At 44.4% G+C, this 19,403-nt stretch overlaps 1 protein-coding gene across 1 annotated transcript in view; it reads left to right on the top strand.

The window, feature by feature from the left end:
- Window positions 1–19,403, top strand: part of scin (scinderin) — a 228,983-nt gene that overhangs the window by 63,638 nt on the left and 145,942 nt on the right. Inside the window, exon 4 of the mRNA XM_070881019.1 lies at window positions 165–314. Coding sequence (XP_070737120.1) covers window positions 165–314 — 150 coding nt within the window. The remainder of the gene's footprint in view (window positions 1–164; window positions 315–19,403) is intronic.

The following is a 19,403-nucleotide window of genomic DNA, read 5'->3' as shown; positions in this document are numbered from 1 at the left end:
TCAGCAACCTCCATAAATGTTGTGTGGCCACTGATGTACCTGCTGGATGCAGTAGAGCTGAAGGAAGTTGGGACAGTTTGAAGCAAATGCAACATTTATTGATGTAACTGAGAGGATAGCTATGGAAAATTTTGAGCCTAATATTTTTACAATATCCTCAACAGATCATTTATCAGTGGTGTGGCTCGAAGTGCAATAAGTACGAGCGTCTAAAGGCTGCCCAGGTTGCTGCAGGTATTCGAGACAATGAAAGAAATGGAAGAGCACAACTTAGTGTTATCGATGAAGGCCAGGAGACAAAAGATATCATTCAGGTAAGAGCGTTATTGCTGAGAACCAGAATTGTCTTTTCAGTTAAATGATAGTAACAAAATACAAATATAATTGTTGCAGCATCAAGACCACAATCTTATTATGGTGAGCCCTATTATCGGTACCCAAATGCTGAATTCCTCCAGTTTAAGATGTAGCAGTAGCATCACTGGTTTAGCAACAGCCTCATATTCTTCTTCTTCTTCGGCGGTCCCTTGTATCGAGGATGACTTGCTTCCACACTAAAAAGGGATGAGTTCACAGATCTTTCAATGAAGGACCTGATATTCCAGGTCGTGAACTACATGTTGAAGGGTGGAAGATGCCTGTGTGTGGATTTTTTAAATGTGTGGTGCCGTTGCACACCAGCCACCACACGAGCTTGGCAGTGTTAGGTCGGGGCCAAGGAGGGAGTGGCAGACGGCGGCCATGGGCAGCGTGGCAGCCTCAACCTGCGTGGAAGCATCGGCAGCGGGTCGGGGCCATGGGGGGAGCGGCGGGCGGTGGCCATGGGCAGTTTGGTATAGCGCGAGTCGGTTCAGGAGGGCAACAACTTGGAGGGCGACTGGATTGGTCGTCACCAAAATCCAGGTTGCGGATTGGAGTGTGGACTGGTACAGCAGGAGCGGCAAGAGATTATAGAGCGACATGATCGGGGCCCAGGCGAGGTGAGAGTTCAGGGCCCAGAAAAGGCGAGGGCCCAGGGACAGCACGTGCCAGCCCACACTGCGATATGTGTGTGCACTAGGTCCGTGCAGCAGAGCTGGTCTCCAGTCGTCTTGGTTAATCCTTGCCACTGGATCAAGACCTCATACTATTGACACCTGCTGTCAGCTGCCAAATTAATTAGAAACTGAATATGTGAGCGAATAGGCAGCCAACTTAATTTCTTAGAATTTTCTGTCATAAAGGCAATGAAATGCATAGACAAGATCTACTTAACAGAAAAAGTTTCAACAGAATTAACATGAATTAATTGCTCAAAAGTAGACAGGCCATGATGATGTCTGTTCTTAAGAAGCAAGCAAACTGTGAGATTGTGCAAAAGTATAAAAAACATTCAAAACAAAACCACAGGGAGTTAGTAGTTGCCGTTTGATGTCTAAATAAAGAAACTTGAACAGGAAATAAGTCAATATTCTTTGTTTAACAAAGGTTGGCAGAAGATAATATTTAAAAGTTTATATACTGTCATCACTCAGTGATCAGAAAAGCAAAGAGAGCTTTGATAAGACTAATAAATTGTGAGTGACAATGATGCATTGAAACAATGTTGATTCAATATGGGTACGTGGAAATGACAACACATTTTTTTATTTTAACTACACTACCATGCTGTACTATTTCAGTAGCAAAACTATAACTGTTGAAGAAATTACACATCTCTATGGATTCCACATTGATGATGTAATTTCAGTGAAAGCGGGTGAAATTGACCATGCCCATGCCCTGCACTGCAGTCAATGGAAAAGAAAAGCGAGTAGGATGGAAAACCAGCTGTTTAATTCACGATTGACATTCTCATCTTCAAAGATTTTTGTATTCCATGAAGGTGACACCAAAAGTGAGAACAGACAGCCCTGGAAAAATATTGTTCATAGTGATGATATTAGAAGCAGTACGCGATTCACATATCAACAAAGTCTGCATTTAAAATTAGTATGTTTCCACTTTAAATTCATGATTTTAATTTGAATTACCTAATGTGTGGCATCGGGATTACCAGTGGCTCACAAAATGGTGTACTACTGAACTAGATAGATCAGGTAGGTCCCAAGTTTGATTCCTCATCTGTGTTGAGTTAGCTGACCAGCCAGTGTGACTACAAGGATGCTAAAATTAGTCTCTGTATTATCAAGGTGAGAAAAATAAGTAATGGTTTCAGTTGCTATTTAAGTGATGTGGACATGCTGTGTGACATTAGCATATGAACATGTTTAATGAGTTCATATGAACTTTACCTGCTGTTTTAATGGAAGTTATAACCCATTAATGCCTCCATTAAAATAACAGGCTAAAAAGTTTCATGCAAGTGCCTTGTGCTGGAAAATATGAGCCTATCGATGTTGAGTAAGGAAGAAATTAGGTTCAGCAGTGATGCCCCCATACTTGAATAGCTTCACATTTCACATTGGTCATGAAGAATGGCCTCTAGGGAAAAAGTACGGGTGAGCTGATGTTGCTTGTGATATCATCCCACAGTCTATGCTAACACCTCCAGTGGAAGAAGGGAGAGAGGGAAGAAGATTTGTGGGCAAAATTGTGCTACAAACAGAATGCATGATGAAGAATCATAGGGCGAGACTTTCCACTTCACATTGCCCATTTATGGCCCATATATGGCACAAAACGGATCTCTTATCGCCCATTTTGAGCATAAAGTGGAAACTAGGCCCAAAATATTTCCCAAAAAACAGGTGCCTAAGGTTCCACTTTGATCTCCAAGAAGATCGGCGAAACTATAGCCCGCACAAAGCCTATCCCAAGTTTCAGCATCTAGCATGCACTTCGTATATATAATTATAATTGCGTAACAAATGCGTAACTATGATATTTTTCGTATGTTATCAGTAATGTTTGATACTTTGCCCATTTCGCATTACTTACCAGGCTCAAGGGTGGGCTTGGTCACACCACGAGTCGTGACCATACGGCGTTCCGGACCCACCAAGGCTCCTCGTATGCATTCAGAACATGCACTTGAGCGGGGCGGCCACCCGTCCTCCTTTGCTCCGCGTGGTTTAAACTGATAGAAATATAGAAACATATAAAATAGGTGCAGGAGTAGGCCATTCGGCCCTTCGAGCCTGCACCGCCATTCAATAAGATCATGGCTGATCGTTCCCTCAGTACCCCTTTCCTGCTTTCTCTCCATACCCCTTGATCCCCTTAGCCATAAGGGCCATATCTAACTCCCTCTTGAATATATCCAATGAACTGGCATCAACAACTCTCTGCGGCAGGGAATTCCACAGGTTAACAACTGAGTGAAGAAGTTTCTGCGCATCTCAGTCCTAAATGGCCTACCCCTTATCCTAAGACTATGTCCCCTAGTTCTGGACTTCACCCACATCAGGAACATTCTTCCCGCATCTAACCTGTCCAGTCCTGTCAGAATCTTCTACGTTTCTATGAGATCCCCTCTAACTCCAGTGAATAAAGGCCCAGTTGATCCAGTCTCTCCTCATATGATAGTTCAGCCATCCCTGGAATTAGTCTGGTGAACCTTCGCTGCACTCCCTCAATAGCAAGAACGTCCTTCTTCAGATTATGAGACCAAAACTGAACACAATATTCCAGGTGAGGCCTCACCAAGGCCCTGTACAACTGCAGTAAGACCTCCCTGCTCATATACTCAAATCCCCTAGCTATGAAGACCAACATATCATTTGCCTTCTTCACCGCCTGCTGTACCTGCATGCCAACCTTCATGGACTGATGAACCATGGCACTCAGGTCTCGTTGCACCTCCCCTTTTCCTAATCTGCCGCCATTCAGATAATATTTTGCATTCGTGTTTTTGCCCCCAAAGTGGATAACCTCACATTTATCCACATTATACTGCATTTGCCCACTCACCTAACCTGTCCAAGTCACTCTGCAGCCTCTTAGCGTCCCCCTCACTGCTCCCACCGCCACCAAGTTTAGTGTCATCTGCAAACTTGGAGATATTACACTCAATTCTTTCATCCAAATCATTAATGTATATTGTAAAGAGCTGGGGTCCCAGCACTGAGCCCTGCGGCATTCCACTAGTCACTGTCTGCCATTCTGAAAAGGACCCGTTTATCCCGACTCTCTGCTTCCTGTCTGCCAACCCGTTCTCTATCCACGTCAGTACACTATCCCCAATAACATGCGCTTTGATTTTGCACACCAATCTCTTTGCGGGATCTTGTCAAAAGCCTTTTGAAAGTCCAAATACACCACATCCACTGGTTCTCCCTTGTCCACTCTACTAGTTACATCCTCAAAAAATTCCAGAAGATTTGTCAAGCATGATTTCCCTTTCATAAATCCATGCTGACTTGGACCGATCCTCTCACTGCTTTCCAAATGCACTGTTATTTCATCCTTAATAATTGATTCCAACATTTTCCCCACTACTCATGTCAGGCTAACCGGTCTATAATTACCCGTTTTCTCTCTCCCTCCTTTTTTAAAAAGTGGTGTAACATTAGCTTCCCTCCAGTCCATAGGAACTGATCCAGAGTCGATAGACTTGTTGGAAAATGATCACCAATGCATCAATTATTTCCAGGGCCACTTCTTTAAGTACTCTGGGATGCAGACTATCAGGCCCTGGGGATTTATCGGTCTTCAATCCCATCAATTTTCCGAACACAATTTCCCGCCTAATAAGGATATCCTTCAGTTCCTCCTTCTCACGAGACCCATTGTCCCCTAGTATATTCGGAAGGTTATTTGTGTCTTCCTTAGTGAAGACAGAACCAAAGTATTTGTTCAATTGGTCTGCCATTTCTTTGCTCCCCATTATAAATTCACTTGAATCCGACTGCAAGGGACCTACATTTGTCATCACTAATCTTTTTCTCTTCACATATTTATAGAAGCTTTTACAGTCAGTTTTTATGTTCGCTGCAAGCTTCCTCTCGTACTCTATTTTCCCCCTCATAATTAAACCCTTAGTCCTCCTCTGTTGAATTCTAAATTTCTCCCAGTCCTCAGGTTTGTTACTTTTTCTAGCCAATTTATAAGCCTCTTCCTTGGTTTTAACACTATCTTTAATTTCCCTTGTTAGCCACGGTTGAGCCACCTTCCCCGTTTTATTTTTACTCCAGACAGGGATGTACAATTGCTGAAGCTCATCCATGTGATCTTTAAATGTTTGCCATTGCTTATCCACCGTCGACCTTTTAAGTATCCTTTGCCAGTCTATTCTAGCCAATTCACATCTCATGCCGTTGAAGTTACCTTTCCTTAAGTTCAGGACCCTAGTTTTGAATTTACTGTGTCACTCTCCATCTTAATAAAGAATTATGGTCACTCTTCCCCAAGGGGCCTCGCACAACAAGATTGCTAATTAGTCCCTTCTCATTACACATCACCCAGTCCAAGATGGTCAGCTCTCAAGTTGGTTCCTCGACATATTGGTCTAGAAAACCATCGCTAATACACTCCAGGAAATCCTCCTCCACCGCATTGCTACCAGTTTGGTTAGCCCAATCAATATGTAGATTAAAGTCGCTCATGATAACTGCTGTACCTTTATTGCGCACATCCCTTATTTCTTGTTTGATGCTGTCCCCAACCTCACTACTACTGTTTGGTGGTCTGTACATAACTCCCACGAGCGTTTTCTGCCCTTTGGTATTCCGCAGCTCCACCCATACCGATTCCACATCATCCAAGCCAATGTCCTTCCTTACTATTGCATTAATTTCCTCTTTAACCAGCAACGCCACCCCGCCTCCTTTTCCTCTCTGCCTATCCTTCCTAAATGTTGAATACCCCTAGATGTTGAGTTCCCAGCCTTGGTTACTCTGGAGCCATGTCTCTGTGATGCCAATTACATCATATCCGTTAACTGCTGTCTACGCAGTTAATTATTCCACCTTATTCCGAATACTCCTCGCATTGAGGCACAGAGCCTTCAATCTTGTCTTTTTAACACACTTTGCTCCTTTTATAATTTTGCTCTAATGTGGCCCTTTTTGTTTTTTGCCTTAGGTTTCTCTGCCCTCCACTTTTACTATTCTCCTTTCTATCTTTTGCTTCTGCCTCCATTTTATTTCCTTCTGTCTCCCTGCATAGGTTCCCATCCCTTTGCCATATTAGTTTAACTCCTCCCCAACAGCACGAGCAAACACTCCCCCTAGGACATTGGTTCCGGTCCTGCCCAGGTGCCGACCTCCCGGTTTGTACTGGTCCCACCTCCCCCAGAACCGGTTCCAATGTCCCAGGAATTTGAATCGCTCCCTTTTGCACCACTCCTCAAGCCACGTATTCGTCTGGGCTATCCTGTGATTCCTACTCTGACTATCACGTGGCACTGGTAGCAATCCTGAGATTACTGCTTTTGAAGTCCTACTTTTTAATTTAGCTCCTAGCTCCCTAACTTTTTCTGTAAATAATTTAACATTGCATGGCATAAGCTACCTTACTTGACAAACATTGAAGACTGGTTTAAGTGTTCAATTATTACATAACATCGTAGTGCATATGAATAATTTTTAATATTCTAATTATACACAATAAGTATACAATACATATGTATGATTATAAATGACTTTTAAATATCTTTTAAATATTAAAATGCAACTTACTATGGTGGCTGCATATGAATAATTTTTAATACTATAACATGTGACAACATCGGCAATCTTCTGCCAGATCCATCTGAAAGCACGAGGTGGAGGTTTCCCAAGGCCATCCCCTATCAGGTCCTCCCACCTTGTTGACACACATGCGCACAATATCGTTGCGAGGGAAGCTTTTTTTTTGGACTTCCGTTTCACTTTCTCTTTTTTTGGGCGATCGTGAGATCGCTGAGAAATCAGATCGCCCATTTGACATCGCTAGGGTAAGGCTGAGTGGAAAATCGCAAAAAAAATGGGCCTTATGTCAGCGATCAGCATAGGCGATACATCACACATCGCTGGAATAAGGTCCATTTTTTTGTCCCTTAGCCACCAAGTGGAAGGTCTAGCCCATTGGATCTGATTCATATATTTCTCACTAACACCATTATTGATAATGGATTTTCAGGTCAGTCCACTTGTGAAATATAAATTGTCTCCACACATCTTCATCAAATGTTCCCACCTCATCATTGGTCCCCACCACAAACTCTCTATTCTCGCCGACGATTTCATCCCCTTCCCCAGCCATAGTCTCAGGTTGAACCAAACTATTCACAATCTCATCCTATTCAACTCCACGCTGAGCTTCTGACATCATATACACTCCATCACAAATGTTTTAGGGTTTAATATTACCTGCTAATCTTTTCTTGTAACCTTTCTTTGCCACTGTATTAACTTTTTCAATTCACTCCTGTACTGTCCACAATCTTCCTGGTTAATCTCTCTCCTGACATTTGTCATAAACCTCCCTTTTCTGTTTTATTTTAACTTTTATTTCCTTTGTCATTTAAGGTGGATTAGCTTTGGATGTTCTACCTTTTCCTTTCAAAGGAATATGCCGAGTTTGCACCTAAACTATCGCACACCTGAATGCCCCCCATTGCTCCGTTACTGCTTTATCCTGCAATTGTCTTTTCCAATCTACCTGTCCTAGGTCCCTTCTTAAATAACTGAAATGAGCTCGTCCCCAGTTGAGCATTTTTACCTTTGATATTTTCTGGTCTCTTTCCATAATTACTTTAAACTGAATGATGTTGTGGTCGCTGTTAGTAAAATGATCTCCTACTCTCCCACACTCCACTTGCCCTACTTCATTTCCCAGAACCAGATTCAACATTACTTCCTTTCCTTGTTGGACTGGAAACATATTGATCGAGAAAGTTCTCCTGTACACCTATCAGAAATTCCTCTCCTTCCCTCCCCTTAGCACTGTGTTTTTCACAGTCTATATCAGGATAATTAAAGTCTCCTAATATTACTACTCTTTTTTTTGTTACACGCGTTCGAAATTTGCCGATAAATTTGCTCATCTATCTCCTTCTCACAATTTGGAGTTCTATACAAAAAACTATCACCAATGTAACAGCTTCCCCTGTGTTTCTTAATTCAAACCAAATAGATTCAGTCCTAGATCCATCTAGTATATCCTTTCTATTTGGAACAGTAACATCAACACTGTAACATGAAACTAATCCATACTGCCATGCCCCCTCCTGTTTTTCCTTCTCTATCATTGCTGAATTGTTGATAACCAGGAATATTAAGAACCCATTGTTTTAGCCATGTCTCTGTTAATGTAACCGTATCATAATCCTATGTAGCAATGAGAGCAAGATCTTCATTTCAACTTAATTTCTCCCTAGTTATTATTGATTTTAATCTCAGTCTCAACCAGACAAGACTATACTTGGTCCACTGTGAAGTATTTCACCTCATCTTCATCTAATTACTTTTTCTCCCTTCAATCTTCCCATCTGTCTATCTCTTTCTATCACCTTCTGCTCTGTCTATCACTCTCACATATACATATGGCACTCATAAGCATGGATTGAGAATAGCTCTGGACTTGATGAGAAGGAAAGATAGCAGAAAGAAAGACTTGGATTTATATAGCGCTTTTCACAACCACCGGACGTCTCAAAGTGCATTACAGCCAATGAAGTACTTTTTGAGTGTAGTCACTGTTGTAATGTAGGAAATGTAGAAGCTTATAGCAGGAAGGTGGAGGTTTTACAAAAAGATTTGATGTGTTCAGGAATCCTCCAAGTGTCCAATTGTGGGCTCCACACATTAGGAAAGATGTCAAGGTCTTGGCGAGGGTGCAGAGGAGATTAATTAGAATGATACCAGGATGAGGAACGTCAGCTATGTAGAGAGGCTAGAGAAGGTGGGATAGTGCTCCTTAGAGAGGAGGAGGTTAGGGGGAGATTTAATTAAGGTGTTCAGAATTATGAAGGGTTTTAATAAGGAGATAATGGGCTGGATTTTAAGGAGCAGGGCAGGTTGGGGGAGGCGTGAGCTGGAGGCTCCGAGGCTCCGAGGCGATCGGGAAACCTGGGAGGCCGGGCTTCCCACAGGCTCTGCCGACTTTAATGGCAGGGCCTGATTTGTATGTGAGGCATCAGTTTCCTGCCCGCAGCCAGCCAGATTGAGAGGCAGGCTGGCTGGCTGCGGGCGGGTAGGCCTGTGACACTAGGCTGCAGAGAGGAGCGAAGGAGGGATGGCCTGGGGCCGGAGGCTAGATGGAAAAGCATGGGGGATAGGATCTTTAGACAATCGTGGACTGTGAGGAAGGCCAAAGGAGAGGTGGGCAGGCCTCATAGAGGCATCGGAGGCCTGTGGTGGGGAGGAGGGGGTGATTGGCGGCCTCATGGAGGCATCAGAGGCCTGGTGGATGGGGGGATGGGGTTCTCAGATCATAGGGGGTGGGTTATGCAGGAGTCCTGGATCCAGGAGGTAGGTATAAAGACACTTAGTTCCTGGATGCAGCAGTCCTTGCCTTGCTGCAACCACCGGGTTTCGCAAATTGTGTAAAACCTGTCCACATGCAGTTAAAGACAAAATGCAGATTAGTAAAGAGGCTTCCAGCCTCATTATAATATTTAAATTGACGCCTCGCTACCTGGGAGCAGGTTGGGTCGACCGCTACCATCCCGACCCCCTTCCCTCCTCGGTTAAAACAGGTAGTTTATCAAGGTGCTATTGGGAGGGAAGGACTTAAAACAATCACTGTCACTAAAGAAGTAATACTCGGTAAAATAATGGAACTAAAGGGGGACAAGTCCCCTGGACCTGATGGTCTGCATCCTAGGGTCTTAAAAGAAGTGGCTGCAGAGATAGTGGATGCATTGGTTGTAATCTACCAAAATTCCCTGGATTCTAGAGCAGTCCCAGCAGATTGGAAAACCGCAAATGTAATACCCCTACTTAAAAAAGGAGGCGGACAAAAAGCAGGAAACTATAGACAGGATAGCCTAACATCTGTCATCGGGAAAATGCTGGAGTCCGTTATTAAGGAAGCAGTAGCAGGACATTTGGAAAAGCATAATACAGACAAGCAGAGTCAGCATGGTTTTATGAAAGGGAAATCATGTTTGACAAATTTGCTGGAGTTCTTTCAGGATGTAATGAGCGGAGTGGATAAAGGGGAACCAATGGATGTGGTTTATTTGGATTTCCAGAAGGCATTCGATAAGGTGCCACATAGAAGGTTACTTCACAAGATGAAAGTTCATGGGGTTGGGGTAATATATTAGCATGGATAGAGGATTGGTTAACTAACAGAGAGCTGGGATAAATGAGGCATTTTCCAGTTGGCAAACAGCAACTAGTGGGATGCCACAGGGATTGGTGCTGGGGCCTCAACGATTTACAATATATATTAATGATTGGGTGAAGGGACCAAGTGTAATGTAGCCAAGTTTGCTGATGATACAAAGATGGGTGGGAAAGCAAGTTGTGAAGAGGACACAAAAAGGGATATAGACAGGCTAGGTGAGCGGCAAAAATTTGGTAGATGGAGTATAATGTGGGAAAGTGTGAGGTTATCCACTTGAGCAGAAAAAATAATAAAGCAAATTATTATTTCAATGGAGAAAAATTGGAAATTGCTGCAGTACAGAGGAACCTGAGGGTCATTGTGCATGAAACACAAAAAGTTGGTATGCAGGTACAGCAAGTAATCAGGAAGGCAAATGGAATGTTGGCCTTTTGCAAGGGGGATGCAGTATGAAAGCAGAGAAGTCCTGCTACAACTGTACAGGGTATTGGTGAGGCACACCAAGAGTACTGCGTGCAGTTTTGGTCTCCTTATTTAAGGAGGAATATACTTGTATTGGAGGCTGTTCAGAAACTCAGAAACAAAGAAACATAGAAAATCAGCCCTTCGAGCCTGCACCACCATTCAATAAGATCATGGCTGATCATTCACCTCAGTACCCCTTTCCTGCTTTCTCTCCATACTCTTATATCCCTTTAGCCGTAAGGGCCATATCTAACTCCCTCTTGAACTGGCATCCAATGAACTGGCATCAATGACTCTCTGCGGCAGGAAATTCCACAGGTTAATAATTCTCTGAGTGAAGAAGTTTTTCCTCATCTCAGTCCTAAATGGCCTACCATTTATCCTAAGACTAGGTCCCCTGGTTCTGGACTTCCCCAACATCGGGAACATTCTTCCTGCATCTAACCTGTCCCATCCCGTCAGAATCTTATACATTTCTATGAGATCCCCTCTCATCCTTCTAAACTCCAGTGTATAAAGGCCCAGTTGATCCAGTCTCTCCTCATATGTCAGTCCAGCCATCCCGGGAATCAGTCTGGTGAACCTTCGCTGCACTCCTTCAATAGCAAGAATGTACTTCCGCACATTAGGAGACCAAATCTGAACACACTATTCCAAGTGAGGCCTCACCAAGGCCCTGTACAATTGCAGTAAGACCTCCCTGCTCCTATACTCAAATCCCCTAGCTATGAAGGCCAAGATGCCATTTGCCTTCCTCACTGACTGCTGTACCTGCATGCCAACTTTCAATGACTGATGAACCATGACACCCAGGTCTCGTTGCACTTCCCCTTTTCCTAATCTGCCACCATACAGATAATATTCTGCCTTCGTGTTTTTGCCACCAAAGTGGATAACCTCACATTTATCCACATTATACTGCATCTGCCATGCATTTGCTCACTCACCTCACCGGTCCAAATCACCCTGCAGCCTCATAGCATGCTCCTCACAGCTCACACTGCCACTCAGTTTAGTGTCATCTGCAAACTTGGAGATATTACACTCAATTCCTTCATCCAAATCATTGATGTATATTGTAAAGAGCTGGGGTCCCAGCACTGAGCCCTGCGGCCCTCCACTAATCACTGCCTCCCATTATGAAAAGGACCCGTTTATCCCGACTCTCTGCTTCCTGTCTGCCAACCAATTCTCTTTCCACGCGAGTACATTACCCCCAATACCATGTGCTTTGATTTTGCACATCAATCTCTTGTGTGGGACCTTGTCAAAGGCCTTTTGAAAGTCCAAATACACCACATCCACTGGTTCTCCCTTGTTCACTCTACTAGTTACATTCTCAAAAAACTCCAGAAGATTTGTCAAGCATGATTTCCCTTTCACAAATCCATGCTGACTTGGACCAATCCTGTCACTGCTTTCCAAATGTGCTGCTATTCATCCTTCATGATTGATTCCAACATTTTCCCCTTTACCGATGTCAGGCTAACCGGTCTATAATTACCCGTTTTCTCTCTCCCTCCTTTTTTAAAAAGTGGTGTTACATTAGCTACCCTCCAGTCCATAGGAACTGATCCAGAGTCGATAGACTGTTGGAAAATGATCACCAATGCATCCACTATTTCTATGGCCACCTCCTTAAGTACTCTGGGATGCAGACAATCAGGCCCCTGGCATTTATTAGCCTTCAATCCCATCAATTTCCCCAACACAATTTACTGCCAAATAAGGATATCCTTCAGTTCCTCCTTCTCACTAGATCCTCAGTCCCCTAGTACATCCAGAAGTTCATTTGTGTCTTCCTTCGTGAAGACAGAACCAAAGTATTTGTTCAATTGGTCTGCTATTTCTTTGTTCCCCATTATTAATTCACCTGAGTCCAACTGCAAGGGACCTGCATTTGTCTTCACTAATCTTTTTCTCTTCACATATCTATAGAAGCTTTTGCAGTCAGTTTTTTTGTTCCCGGCAAGCTTCTTCTCGTATTCTATTTTCCCCCTCCTAATTAAAACCTTTGTCCTCCTCTGCTGAATTCTAAATTTCTCCTAATCCTCAGGTTTGCTGCTTTTTCTGGCCAATGTATATGCCTCTTCCTTTGATCGAACACTATCCTTAATTTCCCTTGTTAGCCCCGGTTGAGCCACCTTCCCTGTTTTTTTACTTCAGACAGGGATGTACAATTGCTGAAGTTCGTCCATATGATCTACAAATGTTTGCCATTGCCTATCCACCGTCAACCCTTTAAGTATAATTTGCCAGTCTATTCTCGCCAATCCACGCCTCATGCCGTCAAACTTAGCTTTCCTTAACTTTAGGACCCTAGCTTCTGAATTAACTGTGTCACTCTCCATTTGATAAAGAATTCTATCATATTATGGTCATGCTTCCCCAAGGTGCCTCCCACAACAAGATTGCTAATTAGTCCCTTCTCATTACACATCACCCAGTCTAGGATGGCCAGCTCTCTAGTTGGTTCCTCGACATATTGGTCAAGAAAACCATCCCTAATACACTCCAGGAAATACGCCTCTACTGCATTGCTACCAGTTTGGTTAGCCCAATCTATATGTAAATTAAAGTTGCTCATGATAACTACTGTATCTTTATTGCACACATCCCTTATTTCTTGTTTGATGCTGTCCCCAACCTCACTACTACTGTTTGGTGGCCTGTACACAACTCCCATCGGCTTTTTCTGCCCTTTGGTATTCCGCAGCTCCACCCATACCGATTCCACATCATCCAAGCCAATGTCCTTCCTTACTATTGCATTAATTTCCTCTTTAACCAGCAATGCCACCCTACCTCCTTTTCCTCTCTGTCTATCCTTCCTAAATGTTGAATACCCCTGGATGTTGCTTTCCCAGCCTTGGTCATCCTGGAGTCATGTCTCTGTGATGCCAATTACATCATATCCATTAACTGCTATCTGCGCAGTTAATTCGTCCACCTTATTCCAAATACTCCTCGCATTAAGGCACAGAGTCTTCAGGCTTGTCTTTTTAACACACCTTGCCCCTTTCGAATTTTGCTGTAATGTGGCCCTTTTTGTTTTTTGCCTTGGGATTCTCTGCCCTCCACTTTTACTATTCTCCTTTCTATCTTTTGCCTCTGTCTCCCTTTTATTTCCCTCTGCCTCCCTGCATAGGTTCCCATCCCCCTGCCATATTAGTTTAACTCCTCCCCAACAGCACTAGCAAACACTCCCCCTCAGACTTGGTTCCGGTCCTGCCCAGGAGCAGACCATCTGGTTTGTACTGGTCCCACCTCTCCCAGAACCAGTTTCAATGCCACAGGAATTTGAATACTTCCCTTCCGCACCACTCCTCAAGCCACGTATTCATCTGAGCTATCCTGTGATTCCTACTCTGACTAGCACGTGGCACTGGTAGCAATCCTGAGATTACTACTTTTGAGGTCCTCCTTTTTAATTTAGCTCCTAGCTCCCTAAATTCGTCTCATAGGACCTCATTCCATTTTTTACCGATATCGTTGGTACCTATGTGCACCACGACAACTGGCTGTTCACACTCCCTTTTCAGAATGTCCTGCACCCGCTCCGAGACATCCTTGACCCTTGCACCAGGGAGGCAACATACCATCCTGGAGTCTCGGTTGCGGCCGCAGAAATGCCTATCTATTCCCCTTACAATTGAATCCCCTATCAATATCGCTCTCCCACTCTTTTTCCTGCCCACCTGTGCAGCAGAGCCAGCCACGGTACCATGAACTTGGCTGCTGCTGCCCTCCTCTGATGAGTCACCCCCTCATCAGTACCCAAAGCAGTGTATCTGTTTTGCAGAGGGATGACCCCAGGGGACCCCTGCACTACCTTTCTTGCACTGCTCTTCCTGTTGGTCACCCATTTACTATCTGGCTGTGTACCCTTTACCTGCGGTGAGACCAACTCGCTAAACGTGCTATTCACCGGAAGCGCCCCTGAGTTCCCTTATAGTACAGGAGGAGCATAACAGGTGTCCAAGCTCTTCTGCCATGACTTACCCTTAGATTAACTTAATTTGGCAACAACAATGCTAAAAGATTACTTACTGATAAAGAAAAAAACCCAAAAAACTACTTACCAATCACTTACCCCCTTGGCTGTGACGTCACCTTTCGCTTTCTTTCTACTTTTTTGCCTCCCCGCTGCAGCTGCACCAGCTGGGCCTCCTCGACCTCCGACCCCGGACTCTCGCCTCCTCGACCACCAGCTCCCGACTGCTGAACACGTGGTCTTTTTATAGACCTCTGACCCCGGACTCTCGCCTCCTCGACCACCAACTCCCGACTGCTGAACTCGTGGCCTTTTTATAGGCCTCCGACCCCGGCCTCTTGCCTCCTCGACCACCAACTCCCGACTGCTGAACTCGCGGCCTTTTTATAGGTCTCCGACCCCGGCCTCTTGCCTCCTCGACCACCAACTCCCGACTGCTGAACTCGTGGCCTTTTTATAGGCCTCCGACCCCGGACTCTCGCCTCCTCGACCACAAACTCCCGACTGCTAAACTCGCGGCCTTTTTATCGGCCTCCGACCCCGGACTCTCGCCTCCTCGACCACGAACTCCCGACTGCTGAACTCGCGGCCTTTTTATAGGCCTCCGACCCCGGACTCTCGCCTCCTTGACCACGAACTCCCGACTGCTGAACTCACGGCCTTTTTATAGGCCTCCGACCCCGGACTCTCGCCTCCTTGACCACGAACTCCCGACTGCTGAACTCACGGCCTTTTTATAGGCCTCCGACCCCGGACTCTCGCCTCCTCGACCACGAACTCCCGACTACTGAACTCGCGGCCTTTTTTAGGCCTCCAACCCCGGACTCTCGCCTCCTCGACCCACGAACTCCCGACTGCTCAATTCGTGGCCTTTTTATAGGCCTCCGACCCTGGACTCTCACCTCCTCGACCAGAGAACATAAGAACATAAGAACATAAGAACATAAGAACATGGAACAGGCCATCTAGCCCCTTGAGCCTGCTCCGCCATTCAACAAGATCATTGCTGATCTGGCCGTAAACTCAGCTCCACTTACCCACCCGCTCCCCTTACTTCCCTTATTGATTAAAAATCTATCTATCTGTGATTTGAATGCATTCAATGAGCTAGCCTCAACTGCTTCCTTGGGCAGAGAATTCCACAGATTCACAACCCTCCAGGAGAAGAAATTCCTTCTCAACTCGGTTTTAAATTGGTTCCCCCGTATTTTGAGGCTGTGCCCCCTAGTTCTAGTCTCCCCGACCAGTGGAAACAACCTCTCTGCCTCTATCTTGTCTATCCCTTTCATTATTTTAAATGTTTCTATAAGATCACCCCTCATCCTTCTGAACTCCAACGAGTAAAGACCCAGTCTACTCAATCTATCATCATAAGGTAACCCCCTCATCTCCGGAAACAGCCTAGTGAATCGTCTCTGTACCCCCTCCAAGGCTAGTATATCCTTCCTTAAGTCAGGTGATCAAAACTGCACGCAATACTCCAGGTGCGGCCTCACCAATACCCTGTACAGTTGCAGCAGGACCTCCCTGCTTTTGTACTCCATCCCTCTCGCAATGAAGGCCAACATTCCATTCGCCTTCCTGATTACCTGCTGCACCTGCAAACAAACATTTTGGGATTCATGCACAAGGACCCCCAGATCCCTCTGCACCGCAGCATGTTATAATTTCTCCCCATTCAAATAATATTCCCTTTTCCTGTGTTTTTTTTTCCAAGGTGGATGACCTCACATTTTCCGACATTGTATTCCATCTGCCAAACCTTAGCCCATTCGCTTAACCTATCTAAATCTCTTTGCAGCCTGTCTGTGTCCTCTACACAACCCGCTTTCCCACTAATCTTTGTGTCATCTGCAAATTTTGTTACACTACATTCTGTCCCCTCTTCCAGGTCATCTATGTATATTGTAAACAGTTGTGGTCCCAGCACCGATCCCTGTGGCACACCACTAACCACCAATTTCCAACCCGAAAAGGACCCATTTATCCTGACCCTCTGCTTTCTGTTAGGCAGCCAATTCTCGATCCATGCTAATACATTTCCTCTGACTCCGCGTACCTTTATCTTCTGCAGTAACCTTTTGTATGGCACCTTATCAAATGCCTTTTGGAAATCTAAATACACCACATCCATCGGTACACCTCTATCCTCCATGCTCGTTATATCCTCAAAGAATTCCAGTAAATTAGTTAAACATGATTTCCCCTTCATGAATCCATGTTGCATCTGCTTGATTGCACTATTCCTATCGAGATGTCCCGCTATTTCTTCCTTAATGATAGCTTCAAGCATTTTCCCCACTACAGATGTTAAACTAACCGGCCTATAGTTACCTGCCTTTTGACTGCCCCCTTTTTTAAACAGAGGCGTTACATTAGCTGCTTTCCAATCCGACTCTCCAGAGTCCAGAGAATTTTGGTAGATTATAACGAATGCATAATGCATCTGGTATAACTGCCGCCATCTCTTTTAATACCCTGGGATGCATTTCATCAGGACCAGGGGACTTGTCTACCTTGAGTCCCATAAGCCTGTCCAGCACTACCCCTCTAGTGATAGTGATTATCTCAAGGCCCTCCCTTCCCACATTCCCATGACCAGCAATTTTTGGCATGGTTTATGTATCTTCCACTGTGAAGACTGAAGCAAAATAATTGTTTAAGGTCTCAGCCATTTCCACATTTCCCATTATTAAATCCCCCTTCTCATCTTCCAAGGGACCAACATTTACTTTAGTCACTCTTTTCCGTTTTATATATCGGTAAAAACTTTTACTATCTGTTTTTATGTTTTGCGCAAATTTGCTTTCGTAATCTATCTTTCCTTTCTTTATTGCTTTCTTAGTCATTCTTTGCTGTCGTTTAAAATGTTCCCAATCTTCTAGTTTCCCACTAACCTTGGCCACCTTATACGCATTAGTTTTTAATTTGATACTTTCCTTTATTTCCTTGGTTATCCATGGCTGGTTATCCCTTCTCTTACCGCGCTTCTTTTTCACTGGAATATATTTTTGTTGAGCACTATGAAAGAGCTCCTTAAAAGTCCTCCACTGTTCCTCAATTGTGCCACCGTTTAGTCTGTGTTCCCAGTCTACTTTAGCCAACTCTGCCCTCATCCCACTGTAGTCCCCTTTGTTTAAGCATAGTTTGAGACACTACTTCCTCACCCTCAATCTGTATTACAAATTCAACCATACTGTGATCACTCAGTCCGAGAGGATCTTTTACAAGGCGATTGTTTATTATTCCTGTCTCATTACACAGGACCAGATTTAAGATAGCTTGCTCCCTTGTAGGTTCTGTAACATATTGTTCTAAGAAACAATCCCTTATGCATTCTATGAATTCCTCCTCAAGGCTACCCCATGCGATTTGATTTGACCAATCGATATGTAGGTTAAAATCGCCCATGATTATGTTGTTCCTTTTTCACATGCCTCCATTATTCTCTTGATTATTGCCCGCTCCACCTTAAAGTTATTATTTGGGGGCCTATAAACTATGCCACCACTGACTTTTTCCCCTTACTATCTCTAACCTCCACCCACAATGATTCAACATTTTGTTCATTAGAGCCAATATCGTCTCTCACAACTGCCCTGATATCATCCTTTATTAACAGAGCTACCCCGCCTCCTTTCCCTTCTTGTCTATCTTTCCGAATTGTCAGATACCCCTGTAATTCCCAGTCTTGGCCACCCGGCAACCACGTTTCTGTTATGGCCACCAAATCATACCCATTTGTCATGATTTGTGCCATCAACTCATTTACTTTATTTTAAATGCTGCATGTGTTTAGGGAGTGTTTTAATACTGGTTTTTAAACCATGATTTTTAGTTTTGACCCCTCCTACAGCCCCTTTATATTCATAGATATTGTACCTGGTTTACACTTACCCCAATGCTACTCTGCTCATTTGCCTCCTGCCTTTTGCATTCTTTCTTGGGGTCCTGTTCATCTGAGCACTCACCCACCCTAACTAGCTCAGAGCCCTCTCCTGGGTTCCGAATACTCCTTTCATTGAGGCACAGAGCTTTCAGGCTTGCCTTTTTATTACACTTTGACCCTTTAGAATTTTGCTGTACAGTGCCCCTTTTTGTTTTTTGCCTTGGGTTTCTCTGCCCTCCACTTTTACTCATCTCCTTTCTGTCTTTTGCTTCTGTCTCCATTTTGTTTCCCTCTGTCTCCCTGCATTGGTTCCCATCCCCCTGCAATGTTAGTTTAACTCCTCCCCAACAGCACTAGCAAACACTCCTCCTAGGACATTGGTTCCGGTCCTGCCTAGGTGCAGACCGTCGGGTTTGTACTGGTCTCACCTCCCCCAGAACCGGTTCCAATGCCCCAGGAATTTGAATCCCTCCCTGCTGCACCACTGCTCAAGCCACGTATTCATCTGAGCTATCCTGTGATTCCTACTCTGACTAGCACGTGGCACTGGTAGCAATCCCGAGATTACTACTTTTGAAGTCCTACTTTTTAATTTAGCTCCTTAAATTCATCTCGTAGGTCCTTATCCCTTTTTTTACCTATATCGTTGGTACAATGTGCACCACGACAACTGGCTGTTCACCCTTCCTTTTCAGAATGTCCTGCACCTGCTCCAAGACATCCTTGACCCTTGCACCAGGGAGGCAACATACCATCCTGGAGTCTCGGTTGCGGCCGCAGAAATGCCTATCTATTCCCCTTACAATTGAATCCCTATCACTATCGCTCTCCCACTCTTTTTCCTGCCCTCCTGTGCAG

Source organism: Pristiophorus japonicus, chromosome 5, assembly GCF_044704955.1.
Source record: "Pristiophorus japonicus isolate sPriJap1 chromosome 5, sPriJap1.hap1, whole genome shotgun sequence".
Lineage (NCBI taxonomy): Eukaryota > Metazoa > Chordata > Chondrichthyes > Pristiophoridae > Pristiophorus > Pristiophorus japonicus.
The sequence above is the reverse complement of the archived record's forward strand: the minus strand, read 5'-3'. Positions and strand labels throughout refer to the sequence as shown.